General features: G+C 36.1%; 2 protein-coding genes across 2 annotated transcripts; one reads left to right on the plus strand and one right to left on the minus strand.

The window, feature by feature from the left end:
- Positions 1 to 9387: 9387 nt before the first annotated feature.
- Positions 9388 to 12787, plus strand: LOC120340627 (di-N-acetylchitobiase-like). Its single transcript, XM_039408932.2, has 6 exons — positions 9388 to 9724; positions 10703 to 10853; positions 11067 to 11272; positions 11520 to 11712; positions 11824 to 12050; positions 12406 to 12787. The coding sequence occupies exons 1-6, from the start codon at positions 9578 to 9580 to the stop codon at positions 12589 to 12591; spliced, it is 1110 nt and encodes a 369-aa protein (XP_039264866.2). The 5' UTR covers positions 9388 to 9577; the 3' UTR covers positions 12592 to 12787.
- Positions 12703 to 18498, minus strand: LOC120340626 (DENN domain-containing protein 11-like). The gene is made up of 9 exons (XM_039408929.2): positions 18213 to 18498; positions 17508 to 17607; positions 17025 to 17183; positions 16025 to 16175; positions 15438 to 15576; positions 14633 to 14758; positions 14276 to 14426; positions 13835 to 13903; positions 12703 to 13542 (listed from the first exon to the last, which is right to left on the minus strand). The coding sequence occupies exons 1-9, from the start codon at positions 18448 to 18450 to the stop codon at positions 13344 to 13346; spliced, it is 1332 nt and encodes a 443-aa protein (XP_039264863.2). The 5' UTR covers positions 18451 to 18498; the 3' UTR covers positions 12703 to 13343.
- Between the last annotated feature and the right edge of the window lie 2869 nt (positions 18499 to 21367).

A 21367-nucleotide genomic window follows, 5' to 3' on the forward strand; every position in this document is an offset into this window, starting at 1 on the left:
TAATTAAAGTTGTAACGGAGTTGGATACACCTCGCATAAACCTTCGGTTGACAGAGTAGTGATGCGCGAAAATATAAGAACGATAAAGTCACTATATGCAGATCTAGTGATAAGCCATGGCGCCTGTTTTTATCTAATTTAAATGCCAGTATACACATAATAATTATTTACTCATCAATACAAACTATTTTGTAAAACAGGCTGGACATTTCAAACATTTCTTTATCGTGAGTTTATGATAACATGACTGCTATTTATGTATCTGACTGAGCACCCTGGCGCTAAAACTTCCCATATACGTGTAAATTATTGCGACTTGTCAGTTTTTAGAGGCGATAGTAAAACATAAGTTATCGTGTCAAAATATACTATTACATTTTACTGAACACGTACAAATATTTAGGAGTTTGATATTTCTAAATAAACTAGTCAAGTGGCTTTTCTTTGCTGCTTCTACTAACCCATCTTACACGTTTCTACTACAATTGCGATGTTCAGAGATTATTCTTCGTTTATATATACAACCGCACAAGGTAAAACTGGCGATTGATGACCTTGATTCATTCTGGTCACATCGATACTTACTTCCGAAACCGAGTTACATTGAACAAAAGATCAAGCAAAAGCGTCGCCGGTAGCGGAAAATAGCAGCGGGTGACTCATTGATGTTCAGGTATGGATATGTGTACATGCGTCTAGAAGTCATCTTACCTGGAGTCGCATAGAAAAGTCATGGGAGAAAATTTGAACAATGCAGGCGCTGCATCAAACACTGTTCATTACCGGTAACATTGTATAAGGAGCTTTCTTACCATGAGAAGATATGTATATGGAAGTAGCAAGCCTGAAAGAATGAAAGACACTTAGGCTGGTCACTAGCTATCGGTAAAATGTTCGTAAAATTCAACGCGAAACAAGATCATATGGACCTATCAAATCATTTTCATGCAAAATTCTAGACGACATATTAGTCAGATATACGTAAATTACATTTAAATATATTATGGTGAATTAATACTGTATCTCAATTTTTCCCTAGTTTTTTTAAGATAATTTTTTTTTTCAAATTTTTGTTCTGTTTCCAGGATGCGACTCCGCCACGTTGGCAATTATGAACCAGAAGCCATGTGAGCCCAAAGCACAAGTAATCTGTGGCCCCTCCTAATAAAACATGGATTTTTTTTTATGAGGTTCCATTCTTACATTTACGATCTAAATATTTTCAACACCAGCAGCACTGCGCGTCCGAGTGCCAGAGGGCATATTCCGACTGAAAGTCGAATGCAACAATGCATGGTAACTGTTATAACACCTTCAATTGCCCAATAACGAATCACTCAAATGCACTCTTGAGATAGTTTTCAAAAATTTCCCAAAGTTGCAATCAATGATATCATTAGTATTTAGGAAGCTTTATATTTCGCAAATTGATTGAACACTGACATAAACGACTTCGACTAACTCATTTTTGAATTTCTGAAAAATTTGCATCATAGATTAAATTAGAAAAGAAGAAGATTATATTGAATATGGAACAGTCTATTCATTAATTTCTATCTTAAAAACAATTTAATGAAGTAAAATTTTTCACGACCATAAAAATATACCACAATATATATATATAATCCTAATACAATGTTGTTGACTTTTCTGTTTTATTCGGGACAAATCGGGATGTTCAATGGTTTTCAATACCGGTTTGCCAAATTTGCATTCAGATATGCCATTTTACATTGCCGCGTGACAATTGGTTGTTAAATAAAAGCTGATGGTGGAATTGGCACTGAATCGGACCTTTTTCAGACGGATTTCACATTTTGGATAAATAAAGAAAAAGAAGATAAGACAGCTTAATCATATGAACGAACACAGCTCATCAACTGGTTGGTTGCCTGTCCAGATCATGTTTGGAAATAGTTGAATTAACTATATGACGTAATAAACAGCACATGACGAAACACGGCTCGGCTCGCCTGGTTGCCCTTCCAGAAATAATTGATTTGCCAGTTTAGCAGGTGCATGGTCTTGAATGTGGAGGAAGCTATAATCCGGGGGTGGCCAACACGTCGATCGCAATCGACCGATCGATTGCCACCCATTGGGTAGTCGACCGCCGCGTCTGTTGTTGAGTATATAAAATATACAGCTCCATACTGCATATTATTACGTAACAAATGAAAGTTTCACCGCTGCCAAGGTTTGAAAATGAACGTGATAAATACTGTGTGTCTCACTCCAAGAGTGACGTTATAAATTATATTTGCAACGGTGGCAGTGGCATCAGAATTCCCAGTTTTGTTTTTTTTTTCAATTCCAAACAAGCGAAGAAACGAAATTGGATAGATGGAAAAATACAAAATTTCGGGACGATTTCTTCAAGAATGAGTCCGCAGAGCCGAGGTTATTGGCAGTGGTGAATTTTTGTATGCGTGTGCTGTACAAATATCTGCATATTCAGTACTCATTCGTTTTAGTACCTTATCACCTATCAGTCGATCGCGAGCTATTTTAAAGATTTTAGTGAATCGCGATCGAAAACAGGTCGGCCACCTCTGATTAATCAAACGACGATTTCGCAAAGTGGCCCGCAAGAATGGGTCTGGGAATTCTCCCAGTTGTTTTCCGCGAGACCGGAACTGGATAAATGCAATGAAATCGTGGTAATCAGAGTTAGCATATAATTCTCGCCAATGCGACGCGAGAAATGTCCACCTCAGTTGAAACAAAAACTAGGTCATAAGCGCAATAAAGTACTAAATCGACAAAAGCAATTAAATGCGCTATTGATTTGGGTTTTGCGGGATATATACGTAGGACCGAATCATGCCTTTTAGAGGCCCCAGAGCCTAGACACTTAAGAATTTGGTGCCCCATACATAAAGCTAAATATTATAAATAACTAGTGTTCCATGTTATCTGAAACCGAATAAGTAAGTTCGAGTAATTATTATTGGTCGAAGGCCAAGTTACGATTAATTTGCAGTATTTTTTTTTTGGAAATAGTTCTCATGCCTACAATCATTTAGAAAGGTTAAAGATGATATATATTCGAGAAAAAAAAATGAGCAAATATTTATTTGAGGCGCCATTTGAAAAACCCACGGAGTACTAATTTATTCAAACCCGTTTGAAAACGCAAATTCTGAAAAAATACCGTGTTCCTCCGAAAATAAGACTCAGCATGATTTTTGAGAATGATGTTAATATAAGTCCTCCTCTTAAAATAAGACCTAGTCCAGTGGTTCTTAAACAACTGGGGGGGCGCGAGAGGTCACACGATGGAATCGGAAATTGACATGTAACGGCTCCTGAAAGGTCTCCGCGTTCGTTAAAAATACCGGCTTTTTTCGTGGTATAATAAATTTTTCTGTTTCGTAATAACTACAGGAATGCAAAATGTCTCTATATTTTAATTCAAGTGTGTTCAAGTTAACTCGCGGTTGCGGCGACTCCTGTCATTACGCCAGTCGTTAAAAAGGCCGACTTTTTCAACGGATGTGTAATGGTTTTCCTCTTGAATAAAATTTTTAATCCATGACCGATATATTTTTTTATTTAAATAGTTGCTTTATTCATTTAATTGTGATAAATTAAATCTGCCATTGCATCGATAAAATAAAAGCACCACCACTCCAAAATACCATGGTAATCCGCAACCATAAAAATGTGTGGCAAAGTGCCAGATTACATTTTGTTTAGATTTGTATTCTTGCCAATTTCACCAATATGAGCTGTCCCTGCAACTCTTACTCCGCTCTATCGCAATGCTGCCACTGGATTAATTTTAAGACATCACCGTTACAGAAATTCCTAAGTCTGCGATAAAATCCCACGGAGTAAAATTTATTTCAAGTCGGTAGTTTTGGAACACTACAGGTGTGCCGCATGCACAATGAAGTTATGAGATTTGCAATGTCTAAGAAAGTGTTTTTAATCTGTGGCGGTCCACCCCAAAACAAAACTCATGGTGTTTTCCGTTTCATTTTTAGTATTTTATGATGCTCTATCTTTAGCATCTCGTCGCTGATGATTATAAAATAAAAACTAACTCGTTTCCTCAGAGATATCATGGTTCCATTCGAGAACAAAAAAAGTAATTATAATCGTCTTCGCAGCACAAGAATATGTCGAGGGAAATTTCTGATTTAGTGAGAATAAACACCGAAATCAAGATTTTTACGGCTTAAATAACACGCCACGCTGACGAAAACAATTGCGATTTAAACAAAATGCAATCGTAAACGCCTTAACGACTTAAATTTTCCGAGGTTAAGGGCCGGGGAAACGTCCACATGCATATTACCTATTAAAAAATGAACTACTTTTGAATTTACATAAATTAATTTGAATTCCTCCATTTTGTTTGAAACGTTGGGTAAGCCAAGAAGTCTGTAATTGTTGCATTGCTCGATAGCGATGGGGTATACAATTGATTGAAATTTTACGTGTCTTATGTAAACGATTGAGCAGAAAATACATTAAAGCATGCGTGTTTAGTTTTACTTAAAAATTAGTTTGATTTTACCAGGTTTTGCAAACTGAGTGGAAAAACGAGAATGTATGACCAACCCTTATTTGGCTTTATACATACGACAGTGAATGGCGAAGTTGTACTCCGAAGCGTTTTATGCCTAAACAATCTGAGCAATGACGCTATGAGACCAACACTCTTATAGCGCCATCTTAATATACAGCAACCTGCCCATCACAAAAGAATTTTTCAAAGCAAAAAGAGCGGGGCGCAAAGTTTGTAAAATTTTTCAAAGGGGGCGTGGCTCAAAAAGTTTAAGAACCACTGACCTAGTCAATAGCGCGAAGTCGATAGCATGAAATCCTTCCTACACGTTTTATATGATTAATTCAAAACGTGCGAGAGAGGGAAACGTGTTATTTAAGTAAATGGATATCGGTTTTCATATTTTGTATATTTGAAAGTCTCGTAATTCTCTTCTTTGTATTTTGTTTTTGAAATATGAAAATAAAAGACATCCCTCGAAAATAACCCCTAGTGTTGTTTTTCGAAAGAAAATTGAAATAAGACCCAGTTTTATTTTCGGGGAAACAAGGTACTCAAAAAAGCATTAGAGATTTTGCATTTGGCTAACCAAGTGAACGTGTGGGCGCATCGGCGCATTAATATACAGTATAGAGGACTTGCACGAGTCACGTGACCTTGTTTACTGGACGGCACTAAAACAAAAACGTCCATTTGGCTCCTGTCAGTTGCAAGTCGGATTATACGTTTCCGTTTTGTCTGTTGAAAATGGTTATTTCGTATTGTTCCGCTGGCTGTACGTATAGTATAGACAACGAAATGGATCTTCAGTTATATTCCACTGTTTTCAAAAGATCCGGAACGTCGCGCAATGTGGATATCATCTATTGGCAGGACTGCTTGGTGTCAAGTCCATAGGCCATCTCACTTGTGTTTCACTGTTTGCGGACAGCACTTCGTTGATGGTGAGTGATAATGTGCCGTTATCAATTTTTTTGAATATCCATAAGCTCCCTCATTTCAATGGAAAGCAGATGACAAACTACTGTTATTGGTAGGCCGAGGCGTAGGGCTACTTTCAGACTTGACTTGTGTAAGAAATTAATCAATAATTGCCATAAGGTATTGTTTCCCTAGTTAGCAGATAATCTATTAGTAAGTGTGAAAAGTTGAATAGATAAATAAAGTTTAACGCCAGTGCTAATGCAAAAAATAACCAGAATTCAATTGAATTCTCCATCAAGAATACGCTCGCCACCGCATCTCTGATCCCCCTGAGAGTTTCACAGGTTCCAATCCCATGCGGGGATAGTTATGTGCGAGAGGATTGCATCTCTCCTCCCACTGAGGGTGGTTCACACAATCGCTGGTCGATTACGACATCCCCCACCATCAAGTCCATGCTTCTAAAACAAATAACTGGCTAATAGAGAATAGTTAGAAAAAGGGGGACTTTCAACAAATTCTGTTAACTTGTATGCGTTGCAATATTACTTTGCAGTTGTTAGCATAAACGTTTAATGTGTCTTTCGACTAGATCTACCACACTTTAAAAGGAGCCGCCTACACGCCTTTTCACTAGAACCATAATACTGTAAAATATTTGATGGAAATTACCCCCAATGCATCATATCTTCCATTTGAAAGGGCTGTGGAGGCAGATATATTTTTTACTCTAAATTATGGAATGTTACTTCCAGTTTATCTTATCCTTGCTTATAGATATCTTGAGGTTAGTGACTCCAACTGACCCATGCATGCCACACTGAAAATTCTCTTGTGTACCGATAAAATTAGGCAGTTGGAGCCTTCAGACCTTGAAAACAGTCGAATCTGAGCACGATGGATTCATGTGGAACACGTAATATGCATTTATAGGCAAAAATATCCCATCCTGAGCAGCACCGATCCACAACCTCCTTGCCTATGGAATCAAAACATTAGACAAATTGGTGTACTGTGCGCATTCACAAATCTTTGCGAATCAAGTGTGCCTTTTGACTAAGGAAAATTTAGCATTGAAATGGTCAATCTCAATATAAACCAGGTATCTGCAGATAAAACCAATTGTTTTTAAAAATACATTTTTGATGTGCTTTATTTTTCAAATATAAGTTATAAATACTGTAAAGTGTGTGATACATTTGGTACCATGAATATCATTTGCAAATTAGCTTGGGTTACACCCCTCTCAAATGAAAGTTTGAACTCTTAAGTCATATCTCATAATATTCTTTAAACAAAAGATTGCGGCTAGCCGGCTACCCATCAGAATTTTCTTTCAGATCACAAAGTCGCAATATTACGCCCGGCTAATTTTCATTGGCAACTGTATTTGGTTGTAGTATCTGTGTTCAACTTTAGACTGAAACCTTCACTACCAGACCCACTGAAACAATTTTTTTTCTTGATAGGGTCGTCTTGAAGTTGCTTTCGTTAAAGCACAATGGACACTTTATCTCCACCAATACACAGTAATCACAAGTTACTTTGTCATTACGATAAGCATCAATATATGAATACTGAGGATGTATTATCAAGTCACGCAAGCTGAGGTCTTGTGCCACTGTGGTCTTTTCGATTGATATTGGCAACACTAGATTAGAAAATGTAAGTTCTTACAAATATTTGGGCATATTTTTGGATAGCCAATTGAAATGGGATATTCACATAATGAACTTGGCTGCTAAACTATCTAGATCGGTTGGAATACTGTACAAACTTAGGCACTTTGTACCTGTAACAACTCTCCGTATGATTTACCATTCTCTATTCCAAACCCACATTCAATATGGCATTATTGCATGGGGTTCAGCCAATAGAACTCTATTACATCAAATCGAGATTATCCAAAATAGAGCCATCCGTGCTCTTTCTGGTAGTGGACGTCGAGAACAACTCAATCCAATCTACCATGAACTTCAAATTATAAAACTGACAGATATTCATAAAATAGAGGTACTGAAACTGATGCATCAACATCATACCAATAAACTCCCTGTCACATTTACTCATTATTTCTATAAGCAAAGTAATATTCATTCACATAGTACACGGTCTTCTACCCATGGTTCTTACTATGTGCATCGTTTCACCTCCAAACTAACACAAAATTCAATAAAATATTTAGGTGTTAAATTATGGAACTCTTTGGCTGATAGTATTCGAAACATGAATTACGATGCATACAAACAAGCATTGAAAAAGGTATACCTAGGCGGCTATATACTTGATCCGTCAGCTTTTCAAATAATACCGGTATGATTTCCTTTCCTGGCGTATTGTATATATCAGTATATACGTTCATATAGTCTCCGTAACGTACGGCACTCTTCCGGTCTTGATGCCTCGCCCTGTTACCGGTACTGTGATGGGATATTGTTCCGTACAAATTCCGAGTTACTTGAATTCTTGCTGTTACCATCTCCAGTTATTTTTTGTGTGATCCTACTCCACTAATAAAATGGTCCTTACGTTTCGTACGGTATCCAGTATGCCTCAGTAGGCTACAACAACCAGCTTTTGATCGCTGCTAGCAACGAGCTTCATTCATTTCTTGTTACGGTCCATGAACGCACAGTTGAACCCCACGAGGGCGCTGTCGCGTGTATTATTACTCTGGTGGTATTTTGTGATTTTGTTTCTCTGTCAATTATGATTGATTAAATTTGTATAATTTTTTTTTGTCATTCCCTCTAAATCTCCAGCCCACAGGTGTCGCTGACTCGATGACTGTCACAGTCTTTCGCGACTCCTTATCTATTGCTATGAATCTCTCACTTGTATGAATTCTGATGTGTATATTTAATTTTTTACGATTGTCATTATACACGTTTGTCAATTTTTCGTGCTTTAAATTTTGTGTTAATTCTTGCATGATAGAAATAAATTATCTGAATCTGAATCTGAATCTTGTTGCAACTTATACTTTGCCATCCATCTATTACATGGTCGCACCCATATCTGTAAGATAATGGATACAGATTCATTCGATATCATGATCCTGCACTAGCTTTGTAATAATTGTAGAGTTTTCAGAAGCATGGACGTGGATGGTGGGGGATGGTCGTAACCGATCAGCGGTAATGTGAACCACCCTCGGTGGGAGTAGAGCTGCAATCCTCTCACACATAACTACCCCCGCATGGGATTGGAACCTGTGAAACTATCAGGGTGATCAGAGATGCGGTGGCGAATTCAATCGAATTCTGGTTATTTTTTGCATGACCACTAATGTTAAACTTTATTTATCTATTCAACCTTTCACACTTAGTAATAGATTACCTGCTAATTAGGGAAACAATACCTTATAGCATTTGATTATTAATTCCTTACTGTCTTACACAAGTCAAGTCTGCAGCTGCAAGTAGACCTACGCCTAGGCCTACTAATAACAGTAGTTTGTCATCTGCTTTCCATTGAAATGAGGGAGCTTGTGAATATTTAAAGAAATTGATAACAGCATATTATCACTCACCATTAACGAAGTAATGTCCGCAAACAGTGAAACACAAGTGAGATGGCTTCTGGACTTGACACCAAGCAGTCCTGCCAATAGATGATATCCATATTGCGCGACGTTCCGGATCTTTTGAAATCAGTGGAATATAACTGAAGATCCATTTCGTTGTCTATACTATAGGTACAGCCAACGGAACAATACAAAATAACCATTTTCAACAGCCAAACGAAACGGAAACGTATAATCCGACTCGCAAGTGACAGGAGCCAAATGGACGTTTTTGTTTTATTGCCGCCCAGTAAACAAAGTTACGTGACCCGCGCAAGTCCTCTATATGTAATTTCTCACTGTTAAAAAAACGTGTCCATTAAAATTGAGCCTGTGCAAAACATTGGTGCACTTTTATTTTTCATTTTCAAATAGCATACAAACAAAACTGAGAAAAAAATAGCGCATTTGGGTATTCGCGCGACCACTTCTTTGGCTTGAAAACTACGGTCGTTATATTTCGAGTTATTTGCTGCATAGTGCATACCGTAACTTTCAGCATTGCTGGGCAATTATTTGAGTTTGCTGCTTATTCTGCATCTATTTATGTATGGGTTGACAATTGGCTGCTTATGATGACGAACATGAGGAAATATTTAGGATTTTTATTAATCGTATGTTGCTTTGGCGGAATCGAAAGTTACAACAACCGATTGATGAGCTGCCCTTGTTCTGTTGCAAAATACTGCGATCGCATTGATGCACCCGGGAGACGAGAGGTAGGGAAACTTGCAATGATTTTATAACGGGATGTGGTGGACACTGTGTTAGTTATTATTATGGCATGAACCTGTAAAGTCAGAAAGTTGATATGCTTACATTTTCGTGACATGCTATTGGAACTCTTGGAAAAGTGGCATTTGTAGTCGTCTGTACGTATGTGGTAACTAACGCCTTCTGGTAATTTAGACCTATTTAATTCTAGGGTTACAGGTTTATTTAAACTCCCTGCCACGTGTCAGTAGTCAACCCATTCTGCCATTTGAATCTTAAATGGTCTTCGCTAATGTCAGAATGTGACCATGTAGTACTGATAGGATAGGATTTACATATTTATCTCGGGGGAGAGGAAAGCCGATAAGACGGCTTATCCATATGGCGAACCACGGCCTCTCGTCCGGTTACCATTCCAAGTCGGGTATGGGATTAGTTTTTACTGTATTGTTTGTTTTTGGAAGCATGGACTTGGTGGTGGAGGAAGCCGTAACCGACCAGCGGTTACGTGAACCACCCAACGGCGGCGAGGAGTCCAGCAATCCTCTCGCACATAACCATCCCTGCATGGGATTCGAACCTGCGAACCCACGCAGAGTAATTAGAGGTGCGGTGGCGAGCGTATTCCTAACGCTTAGCCCGTTGAGCCACACCGCCGCGCCTGACATGGGAAAACTATGGCCGCGGGCCAAATCCTGCCTGTTGGGTTATTCAATCTGGCTCGTCTGATGCTGCCACAACCAAACTAAAATTAAATTTTGATGTTTTAGCTAAAAAATAGCTCAAGAGTTTTGCTGGGATTGGGATTAAATTTAGTTTTGCCACAGGCTTGTTGTTTTCCATTTTTTGCTTTTGTAACATTTTAAATATTATTTATAAAATATTCCTTTCTACATCACACTGGTCCGAAAACCATGCCCACCCCTGAGGTGTAGGCTACTATGTAATTTACTACTTTTTATTTAATTCAATGTTTTTCCAAGGTATTTGGTTTCGGGGTAAATTTGACAAATTACAGAAGCTTTAACTGGACCAAGTTGACAACACTAGTTGTTTATGAGACAGAGCTGAATAAAGTGGGAATAGATTTAGTTTGTTTGGCTCATCAGCATCAAACTCGTGTACTTGTTGTTGGTAAGCAAGCTCTTCTTTATACTTATTTCTATATTTTTCATACAATTGCAAAATCTCTTTTACTTTAACCCACTACCGTAATGCAGGTCAGATTTTCCTAATTAATATTTGCCTAGTCAATAATGTCATGTACATGATTATGAAACCATCTGAATCTGCAAGAGTACCTTTAAATGGAATGAAGCCATTAATGTGTTATAAAATATCTTTCAGCTCCTATTTCTGGCGAAGATTTGAAAAATGCTACAGCTAGAACTGAAGTTGTGAAGTACTTTCATGCATTTGCTGAAAAAAATTATCTAGATGGAGCAGATATTGACGTTGAGATAAATACTTTAGAACTTGCTCTCAGAAATGGATTGACAGATTTTGCAGCTGAATTGAAATACACTTTTAAGGCAACATGGCCAAGTTCTATTGTAAGTTTATTAAAGTTGTTGCAATGTGGTCAAGACGAAAAGCAGCCATCTCAAACATACACTTGTGTTTATGAATTTGCTTTTGCTGCAAACATGTACCGGTATACAATAAATTAAATAGACAGTTTATTTTCTCCATATTTCACACAAATTGAAAATAAGGAATTCTTGAGTGAGCAATTAATTGTTTTGCATGCTTGCATCGAATTATAAATTGAACATTTCTTCATTACTATGTAAACTACAGGTTGTTGTTGATGTATTCTGGCTGCCAAACATATATCACAACACTTGGGGATTGGCTGATGCTTGTGATTTTTTGTTTATCATGGCATACGATGAACAGCATGATATGTTACCTCCTTGTGTTGCCAGAGCAAACGCTCCTTATGCTCAAACTCAAGCTGGGGTAGCTGCATTTCGAGCCATTGGAATACCAGGTAACTGTCCTATTCATGCATAAGTTCGGCTTCATACAGATTTTTACCCTGTATGCACCTCCATTTCTGTAATGTTCTTCCTATCTTCAACAATTTCATTTTTTTTTCCAGGAGAGAAACTTGTGGTTGGTTTGCCGTGGTATGGTTACATTTATAACTGTTCGAATCTTACCGATCAGAATTTATGTTACATTGAGAAAGACCCAAATAAGAAGACACATTGCACTCAAAGTGTTGGGAAAGAATTAGACTATAGAGTGATTTTGAAGATTTTGCCTAATTCAATGAGTGGGCGCCAGTGGAGTGATGTTTATAAGTCTCCATTCTTAAACTATAAGGTAACAAAGTGTATACAGTGTAACTAATCTAAAAATCCCATTCATATAAATATGGTGGACAGAGGTATGTAACAAGGAGTCGTAATATCTCATAAGTAAATTACGCAGTTATAGGCAAGATACATGTATAGTTGGTAATAACTTGAATTAAAATTGAGCCCCCTCCTATTTATGATCGGGCCACCCTCGGTAGGCTAGTGATCTTATAGTATTTTTGTAACAGTCTGACTGTAAGGTCAACATAGAAAATCAAGAGCTAAAAACACTTCTCTAGTCTCCTTTAGATTGTGCCAGGTATTTCAGCATTGTAAATGCATGGAGATGGTTAATGTTGTCAAACATTGCTTGTTTTTAGGACAATTCCACAGGAATTATTCAGCAAATTTGGTTTGACGATCCGGAGAGTCTAAGCTTGAAGTATAGTCTGGCAGATAAGTTTGACTTGAGAGGGGTCGGTGTTTGGACCGTTGATGCACTGGATTATAACCCATCTGACCAAGTAACCGCAGCAATGTGGAATGCCGTCCCATCCTATAAATGACAATGAATGCTCAGTTTTTTCTTCAGATGTGATACGATACAACATAGCTTTTCCTTTCTACCCATTGCAATCAATACCTTCCTTCCTATGCATACAAACATAATAAGTCAATTTCTTCACTCTTTTTTCAATTATTATTACTTGCATTCAATTAAAGGTACCAAGATTATTATTAAATTGATCACATGCAACTTGATTGTTTGGTGGTTATTGCACTACATATAATTGAAAGAATATGGTGGCTAGAAATAATACTATACTGGCAGGTGATGAAAAGCTGCTTTTTGCTGTATATACGTACATACTGCATATATAAGCACCAATAAGGGTGGGGTGCAGCAGGCAGGATTAGTAAGAGATGTAAATAACATTTGTCACGATGCTATATATACAGTGCAGACAAATAAAAGCATTTAAGTTGTTGGCCAGATCCATAGGTGCTCCAGAAGTGGGAATACCAATATGAAGGAAACTAATTTTGTTCGCCTACTTTATATCAAGTTGTGTAAAGGGACTGAAATCTATGGGAAGATGATATATTCACTTGGCTAACACAGACAGTCCACAAACTCGTAATAGAACTAAAATAAGGAAAATCGGAATAAAATTATGGCGTAAACTGCTACACACACTGGCGCACTCAAGTCCTTCCAAAATGCCATTTTGTGATGTGACAAGTCTGTGCTAATTTAATCCAGATACCATTTCGTTCTAAAAGAATCCGCCCTGTCAAATAGCATTCATTCATGTAATTAAACAGGACAACATGGATTATCAACAACCATTAATGCATCAATGTTATATGTTTCAAGTAACAAAGTTATAAATTGTCTATCTGAACAAGGATCAAGTCCCATCGCTCTCATGTGTTCTGTGGTTAATGTTTTGTTGTCAGAAGTTGAAATATCGAATAATGTTTGAAATATTCTGTTGTTCTGTTCCATGAAGAATCTTAAAAAAAATAAAAGTGTCTGAACATGACAATAAACATTCAAAATCATTGCTTTACAAGTTTAAATTGTAATAAAAAGTCAACGCACCACAGGAAAGTGATTGAGTTTATCCGACACTGAAGGTAATGTTTTGTCAACATTGGGTATGGCTTTACATCTTGAACGACTGAGGGGTTAGTTACGCAATATACGAAACATACACATAAATGGTTTATTACAAACTCTTCCTTTGCCAGGATTTAAAAATATTTTTCTACTAATCTAACCATAATTAGAATGAATTGACTTACGATGCAAACATTTGTTCTTCATTATGATGTTCTGCTTCACCTATTCCGTCCAGATAAACATGTTCTTGTCTTCAAAAAATGTATAGTTTAGTCATTAGAAAGGGATGCAGTCATTTTCTACTAAGCAGATAATAGGAAATGTCCCCACATGCTTGGAGCGATAGGATGCCCATATCCCATTATTGTATTGATTTATTCTGCAGCAAAACCATATACACCAAATTTTACATGAATCATGGTATTTATGCTAAAACAGTAATTAGGATCATCTGAATACTCAACATACACCCTCTCAGATAGTTTTATATTTTCAACTCCTTTGAATTAAATTTTATGGACTTCTCTATTTGAAAGTCTTTGATTCAGCAGATGATATTTACACAAGATTTGCAACAGCATTTACCATAATATATAATGGACCAGTCACAACCAGATAATTACCTTAAAGTTAAAAGCTGTTGATATTTTTCTTCATCACATCTATTCACTTTCAAAACACTTTTTAACGCAGGACTTACTGATTTAATCACTCTGTTGTCAACATAAACATCATAAAGATGAGGTTTCTCACAAAATATTTTTTCTGTCGTACCTAAATTAGAAAAAAGGGTTACTATCCTGAGACCAAACCATCCCAATTAAAAAGAAAGTATCGGTATGTGTCAAAATTTTGTGCAAGGTGACAGGCGCTTTAGATCAAAGCAACTTGTTGGTAGTATCAAATCTACATATTTGGTGCATCTAACTTTTTTATTAATAAATGTGCAATTCCTATATTATAAAAGATATCATACATACATGCTATATATGACATTTCGTTTTCAAGTTGTTCAATGTCTGCAATATTTACATAAAAATATGGTTTCGTCAATTTTCTTGTCTGTTTAGTGAAGATTTGCTTGGCTAAACATGATGTGCAATAGACTGAAAAGAAATATATTATATCAAAAGGTGGTAACACAAAGTATTCATTTACCAATACCAAAAGATCAACTAATCTAACATGTGACCATACTTAATTATCAGTGTCAAGTACAAGTCCATATTAAATCCAAAGTAGGGTCAGTCGCAAATCACAATTCCAGTCATGGTAAATTTCAGGAAAATGAGTATACATCATGACACATGGACACTAAAACTTGAAACACGCATCTAGAGCTGAACTAATGTTATTATTTCAAATTGGCCACATTTACCTCTGCAATATTTGAATTATCACTGCAACAAGTAAATTCTCTACTTATTTCAATACATTTATTATTGCGTTTGTAAAAATTTGATCAAAACTGTCTTTAGAGTCACAAGTAAAGTCTCTCTGGCTGTAAGTCAAGACATTTTTTCGAATGACTAGAGGCACTTGAAAGTCTTTGAAATCAGTGAATAAAGTCTCTTCAAAAATACTGCTTGGCCATTCAAACAAGGCTTCTCTAACAACAACCTTCATTAATAATATATGCAACTTTTCTGAAGTGATGAAGCATACAATGACCTACCTCTGCATCTTAAAGTGACAGATTGCCAATATGGTTTAAAATTGGACTATTGCAATCAAGGCTGGGTTACCCAATACTGATTAAATTCCTTTTTTCTACTCTTGCCTCACCTCTATAACAAACAACACCAATTGGTGGTGGTGAAAAAAATAAAATTCTTTTTTGAAGAAGTGCAAGTTTCCATAATACAAAAACACTTTCACCAAAGAAACGAATGAAGTGCAAAAAACATCCAACAGGATGGATGATCTGAAATATAACAAAAATATATCATGATTGCATTAAAAAAATAATCTTTGATTTTTCATATGCTACAGTGTTAATTTCAAATATGTGCCAAAAAACAAGATCAATACTTATGAGTGTCTAAACCAGTGGTCCCAACTTTGAACTTGGAGATTAATATAAGACGTGTAATGTTGAAAACTTAAATATCCCATTGGACATCATATGTGAGAATGAGACAGACCACAATGGCAAATTGTATCATTTTTCCATATTCTTTTTGCTAGGAGCCCCTTGGGGTGCCTGGCTGAGAACTACTGATCTTAATAAAACATGAAAAAAATATGTACCCAACACTATTGAAGAGCTTTATATAATTAGTCCTTTACTTATGAATTCCTCATTTTTGAACAATGCTTATAAGCATTGTTCCGAAATGAGGAATTCATGAGATATTACAAATCGATGGTACCGTCATCTCAGGTAGTCCAAGTTGGTCACCAGATGATGGAAAGTTTGATACAATGCCTTCATGTATTGGAAAAGATGGTGGTATGAGTCCTTTTTTATCTTCATAAAAAGCGATTAGCTGCTTGTAATCACCAGGAGTTTGAAGTTGATGTCTAAAAATATTTTGGCCTGTGTGAATAATATGTATTTTCAATTATGAAAATTACAACTATAAGATGGTTGGATCCATTTCTTGACATTCAATTTTTCTGACAAAGCAAATTTCTGCACATATTCATTACACAAGTTATTTAAATACTGGACTCTTCTTGTGCCATGACAAATTAAATAGTAGTACAAAATTTGACCACCATATTAAAACTTTTTGATTTAGAATGTGAAGCCAATCAATAATGGTCAGTAATGCTATAGCATATTTTCTTCTTGATAAGAAAATAAAATTCATTGGCCGAAAGGTTAAAATTAATTTGAAGACGTTAAAGAATATTTCCCAATGCAGGATCTAGAGGAGGTCAGTTCCATGAAAACAGAGTGCGCATTTTCTCAACAGGGATTTGTTTACATTTTAATATTCATCAAGCAAAATAGGCAGAAAGAACTGTAGTCAATATATTAGCACTTGTAGTGCTATAGTTGTGAAACAGGAAGCTACCAATTCAGGACGTGAATTATCAATGTACATGACTATGAAAGAAAAGATTGCAAAGCGCATCCTCCGATGTTTTTTGAATAACCAACTAGGGCATCAATCAATAAAATTATATCCTACTTGTTGAAGTAAACCATCAAGCACTGACATGATAAATTTGATGAATAGGTATAATGAAAGGGTTAACTTGAAAACAGTTTGAATACAATATAAATAAGTAACCTTGGAATAGCTATTTCTTTTATGCCATACAATAATACAATGAGTGCAATCTATCATTTTTTAGTACACGACTGACTGGTGCAATTCTGAATGGTTATAAGTGTGAAGTATGATATAATTTCGATGATACCTCACTTGCACTTCAAGAAATTGTGAATATTTATGAAGAGCAGTATATGTGGTGGCGAGAACACCGACTGATTTCATACGAACTCCTCGTTCTTCAGTAGAATCCACTTGCATTTTTTCAAAACAGCTGAGACCATACATGTTATCTTTTCGAAAATACCTAAATAACATAATAAAGTTTTAGTCAGTTACAGGCGTAATTATGAATCACATTTACAATTCCACTTTTTACAATAATGAAATTATCTCTGAAGAATTAAATGAATTCAGAAAGTAAATGAATGATATGACATTTGTAAACATTGTTAACTTTCAAATCAATGACATATTTAAATGTGGACATTTTAGAAACATCCATATATGATAATGACTATATTTTTCTCTTGTATTGTTTTACATATATTTTATTTGTTTTAAGCATGTTTTCAATATTATAATATCTTGAAAACGAAATTAAATCAAACTTGTAAGAGTAGAAACTCACAAAAAGTCCGAGTTAACAGTATGAGCTCCACTGGGCATTGCTTTGAATTCAACTGTACTGAGATCAAAGTCACTTGGTAAGCACCATTCAATAATATTACCTGGAATATTAAGAAATATATCACTGATATTGTACATAATGAATGAATCACATTATTATTTCCATATGTTTATAAATATTAAACACACACTAGAGTTATGCATGATTATGAATGAGTCAGAACAAACAAAAGGAGTCATTTGCAAAACCCCAAATAAAAGTTCCTATCAAACTGATATCAATGAACATCCACGACTTGTGTGGATACATTATTATAAATTAAACGATGCACGTCAACAAAAAACAAAGTTGAGTTTCATCAGTACCGATGATGATAAGAGTATAATTACTTGTAAATATCATAAATGATATAATTGTAATAATTAAAATTCTATTATCAGATTATATCTAGCTGATCTGATTCTGTCATGCAAAAAAGTAGTCAACAACAACATCTATACATACTTCTATGTAAGAGAGTCCTAAAATGGTATCAATACTAGTTTTCATTTTGATGTATTTTCCCTTTGAAACGTGACTATTTGTTGCCTAATATATAACCACCCCAGCGGCAGTTCTAAATTATGATCTACAATTTAATGAAACGATTACTTCTGTACTTGGGACATGAAGTACACAGAGCAATTAAATATTGATGTATCTCACCACATTTTGTGTCAAATGCAACAACAAAAACCGAAATAATATTATCAGGAGGATCAGCTTCTAAGCCATCCAAACAATTGCTTTCTGAAATATTTATAATATCAGGAGATAGAATAGCATCATTTCCAATAACTTTCCGTCTTCTTTGTTGCTGAAATAATTCCCTTATTTGTGAGTTTGGACTTTGTAAATCATCTTGATTAGAAATTAATGGAGTTGTGTCCTCAATGTCATCCATATTTATACATATGCTAACTAAGAATATAAAAGTACAGTACCGGTAGGTACTAAAATTAAAAATATTAAGGTATTAAAAAGGTATTAAATTAAGGTAATTAAGGTATTAAAAACCCAAGTTCTGAAGTTAGAACAAGTCATTAGTTTTACCAGCTACGGTATACGCACAAGTTCAAAATTAAACGATTACGTTATTTCTAATTAAATGTCTAGAAGTAGATCAACATTTACATTCAGACATTGCATATCAGTAACACTTAAATATGTAAATCCTATCTTTACAGACTTCTGAACTTACAAACTCAGACATTTCATACCGCATCGTCCCGGTACCTATTCAAGACCCAGACTGGATTCCATGGCAGGTGCACGCCCGAGGGCGCTAGCGCTCCGCAAAAATGCACGCGAGCGAAATCAATTGTGCACGCCGAAAATTTGCAATTGCTCACCAATGTAAATCGGTTTAAATGGTTTTAAAATCAATAATCCAGTAATATAAAGATGCCAAAATATTATAACTCCACAATTGTCGACAAATACCAGCCTGCAAGATTTGGTCTGATCGAAATATTGCGAAGCAAAAAGACCATGGACCTTTCCCCAACCTTTGACCCGCGAAAAATTCCTCTCATTGTTACGTCCTTTTATGCATCTTGCTGATTGGCCAATGTCACGAAGTAAACAAGGAAGTCGATGCTCGGGGAAAGATCCATATCGTGTTGAATGATAGGAAATAGGAATCCCGTGAGAATAGTTATGGACGAAAAGATCGCCTCCGCACCAATGGCCAAGTACGGCTCTGATTTAGCGTATTTTTCATACAATAATTTTACACGAATGTACTGAACAGTACCGGTATCTAAAGTTGCTCAAACACTCCCAAAATTAGTGACAAAGTATGGAAATAATGTTTGGGGTCAAAGGTCAAACGTCCATTTTGCTCTAATTTTACGTATTTTTTATCCATTAATTCTACGTAAAAACACTACCAAAATTAATGACAAAGTATGTCCATTTTGCTCTGGTTCAACGTATTTTTTATCCAATAATTTTACGCGGATGTACTGAACAGTACCGGTATCCAAAGTCGCACAAACACTCTCAAAATTAGCGACAAACTGTAGAAATAATGTTTGGGGTCAAAGGTCAAACGTCCATTTTTTCTCTGATTCAACGTATTTTTTATCCGATACCGGTAATTTTACGCGGATGTATTGAGAGGTATCTGATGTCAAAGTCAGTTGCACGCGAGTGCAGTTGTTTTGCACATCGTGAGCTATAATTGCACGCCAGGAATTCTTATTTGCACGCGGGAATTTCTGATTGCACGCCCGATTTCTCGTTCAAAAAGGCCATGAAATCCAGACTGGTTCAAGACACTTTCACGTATGGATTACCGGTATTCTGGTATTGATAAATCTATCTTATTCCAGTATTATTACGCAATGGCAAATTACCGATACGGTGCCGGTACCCTTATAAAATCCCTAGTACGGTATAACTGTATAACAATTTCTCCAAGCAGCCAAGAGGCATCCATTTGTTTCCCCAGTCTTCGACCCCGAATACCGGTACCGGTACGGTACTGGAATAGGCGCAATTTGAAATTATTTTCACTAGTTGACAATTACAAACTGGTTCACATAACATGTTCATCAACTATCATCATAATTCAATATATTCAATCATATACCATTTGAGAGTGAGGGAGCTATATTTTCCACAAACAACAACGCCAACACAGATTGAAAAATTGGAAACAAGAAATTGCAAAAAACCTCATAACAATACTGCTATTTCTTCTTCCGACCTTTGACCCCCAAAAATTGTTTCTGAAGTATGCCAGTATGGATGCTTTCCCTAGCATCGAGTTCCTTGTCTATTTCCGCAAGAATGACCAATCGGCAAGAAGTTAACAATGACGTAACAATTGTAATTTGTAAAGCCGCTCCGACACTTTTTTCGCTCAGACCAATGACATTAAACAACATGATAGGCAACTCTGACGTCACTCCATAAGACTACAGGCAAAACATTGTATTTCATGATACGCTCCAATGCACATATTTCTCGTCGCCTTTCGCGTCCGTTTTCCGCTCGCTTTTGCTACTCGGCGTCTTTTTTACGTGTAGTACCTGCCTTTTTGCGCCTGTAACGAAACAAAATAATCTCTATATCTAAGAAGTTTTGCTTACTTGGAAAGCTGGAATAACAGGCAAGCTGTAAAGAGCAATTCTGGACATCATAGACTTTTTTTTTTATCAGAGAAGATTACAAACGCGATAGCGGAAAGATTTGTGTGGAACATTTTGCAGATAATGACAAAGTTCAAAGTTAGTAATTTTAATGTTTGCGCTTAATCATTGAAATTTCATTTAAAGAGGGTGTCATACAAAACTGTGCTGCGATACAATTCCATAACACAAAGTTTGCACCTATCGAGCTTGCTTTTGTAGGTGAATTTATTAGACATATTACATATTCAGTTAATCGTAGGTAACATTGCTGGTACATAATGCATCGTAGATAGGTTTGTTTAAATTTAGGAATTTAGCTCATAGCCCACTAATTAATATTATCTTCTATGCAGGAGGTTGCAGGGCTGAATTCAACTTGCAGCCTTATCGATCACCTGACGATGCTCATTTAGTTTGGCTCGAGCAAGTCTTCTTGAAATGCTTGTGTGGATGGAAACTACCTATATTTTTTGCCTTCCTCCTATTTTAGACAAATTTATTCTGAGGGATTTTGCATATAATTCTCACTGATTGTTGGCTGTTTTTAATTCCTATTGATTGTGAATTCTGATTATAACAATGAGTTGAAAATTTTTTTACCTAATTTACTGGCACCTTTTTCTTGTCAATACTCCAAGCTGAGGTAATAAACATGACAATACATTTATGTCATCTGGAAGC

This window comes from Styela clava, chromosome 14 (genome assembly GCF_964204865.1).
Source record: "Styela clava chromosome 14, kaStyClav1.hap1.2, whole genome shotgun sequence".
NCBI classification, from domain to species: domain Eukaryota; kingdom Metazoa; phylum Chordata; class Ascidiacea; order Stolidobranchia; family Styelidae; genus Styela; species Styela clava.

Bases quoted from the DNA above. Each gene is read 5' to 3' on its own strand.
- LOC120340627 (XM_039408932.2), top strand. From the start codon at position 9,578: ATGATGACGAACATGAGGAAATATTTAGGATTTTTATTAATCGTATGT. The intron at 9,725-10,702 runs GTAGGGAAACTT...TGTTTTTCCAAG, and splicing joins ATGCACCCGGGAGACGAGAG to GTATTTGGTTTCGGGGTAAA. The intron at 10,854-11,066 runs GTAAGCAAGCTC...AATATCTTTCAG, and splicing joins AACTCGTGTACTTGTTGTTG to CTCCTATTTCTGGCGAAGAT.
- LOC120340626 (XM_039408929.2), bottom strand. From the start codon at position 18,450: ATGGATGACATTGAGGACACAACTCCATTAATTTCTAATCAAGATGAT. The intron at 17,184-17,507 runs GTGAGTTTCTAC...TATGTTATTTAG, and splicing joins ACTGTTAACTCGGACTTTTT to GTATTTTCGAAAAGATAACA. The intron at 14,759-15,437 runs GTGAGGCAAGAG...ATTTCTTTTCAG, and splicing joins TGGTGTTGTTTGTTATAGAG to TCTATTGCACATCATGTTTA.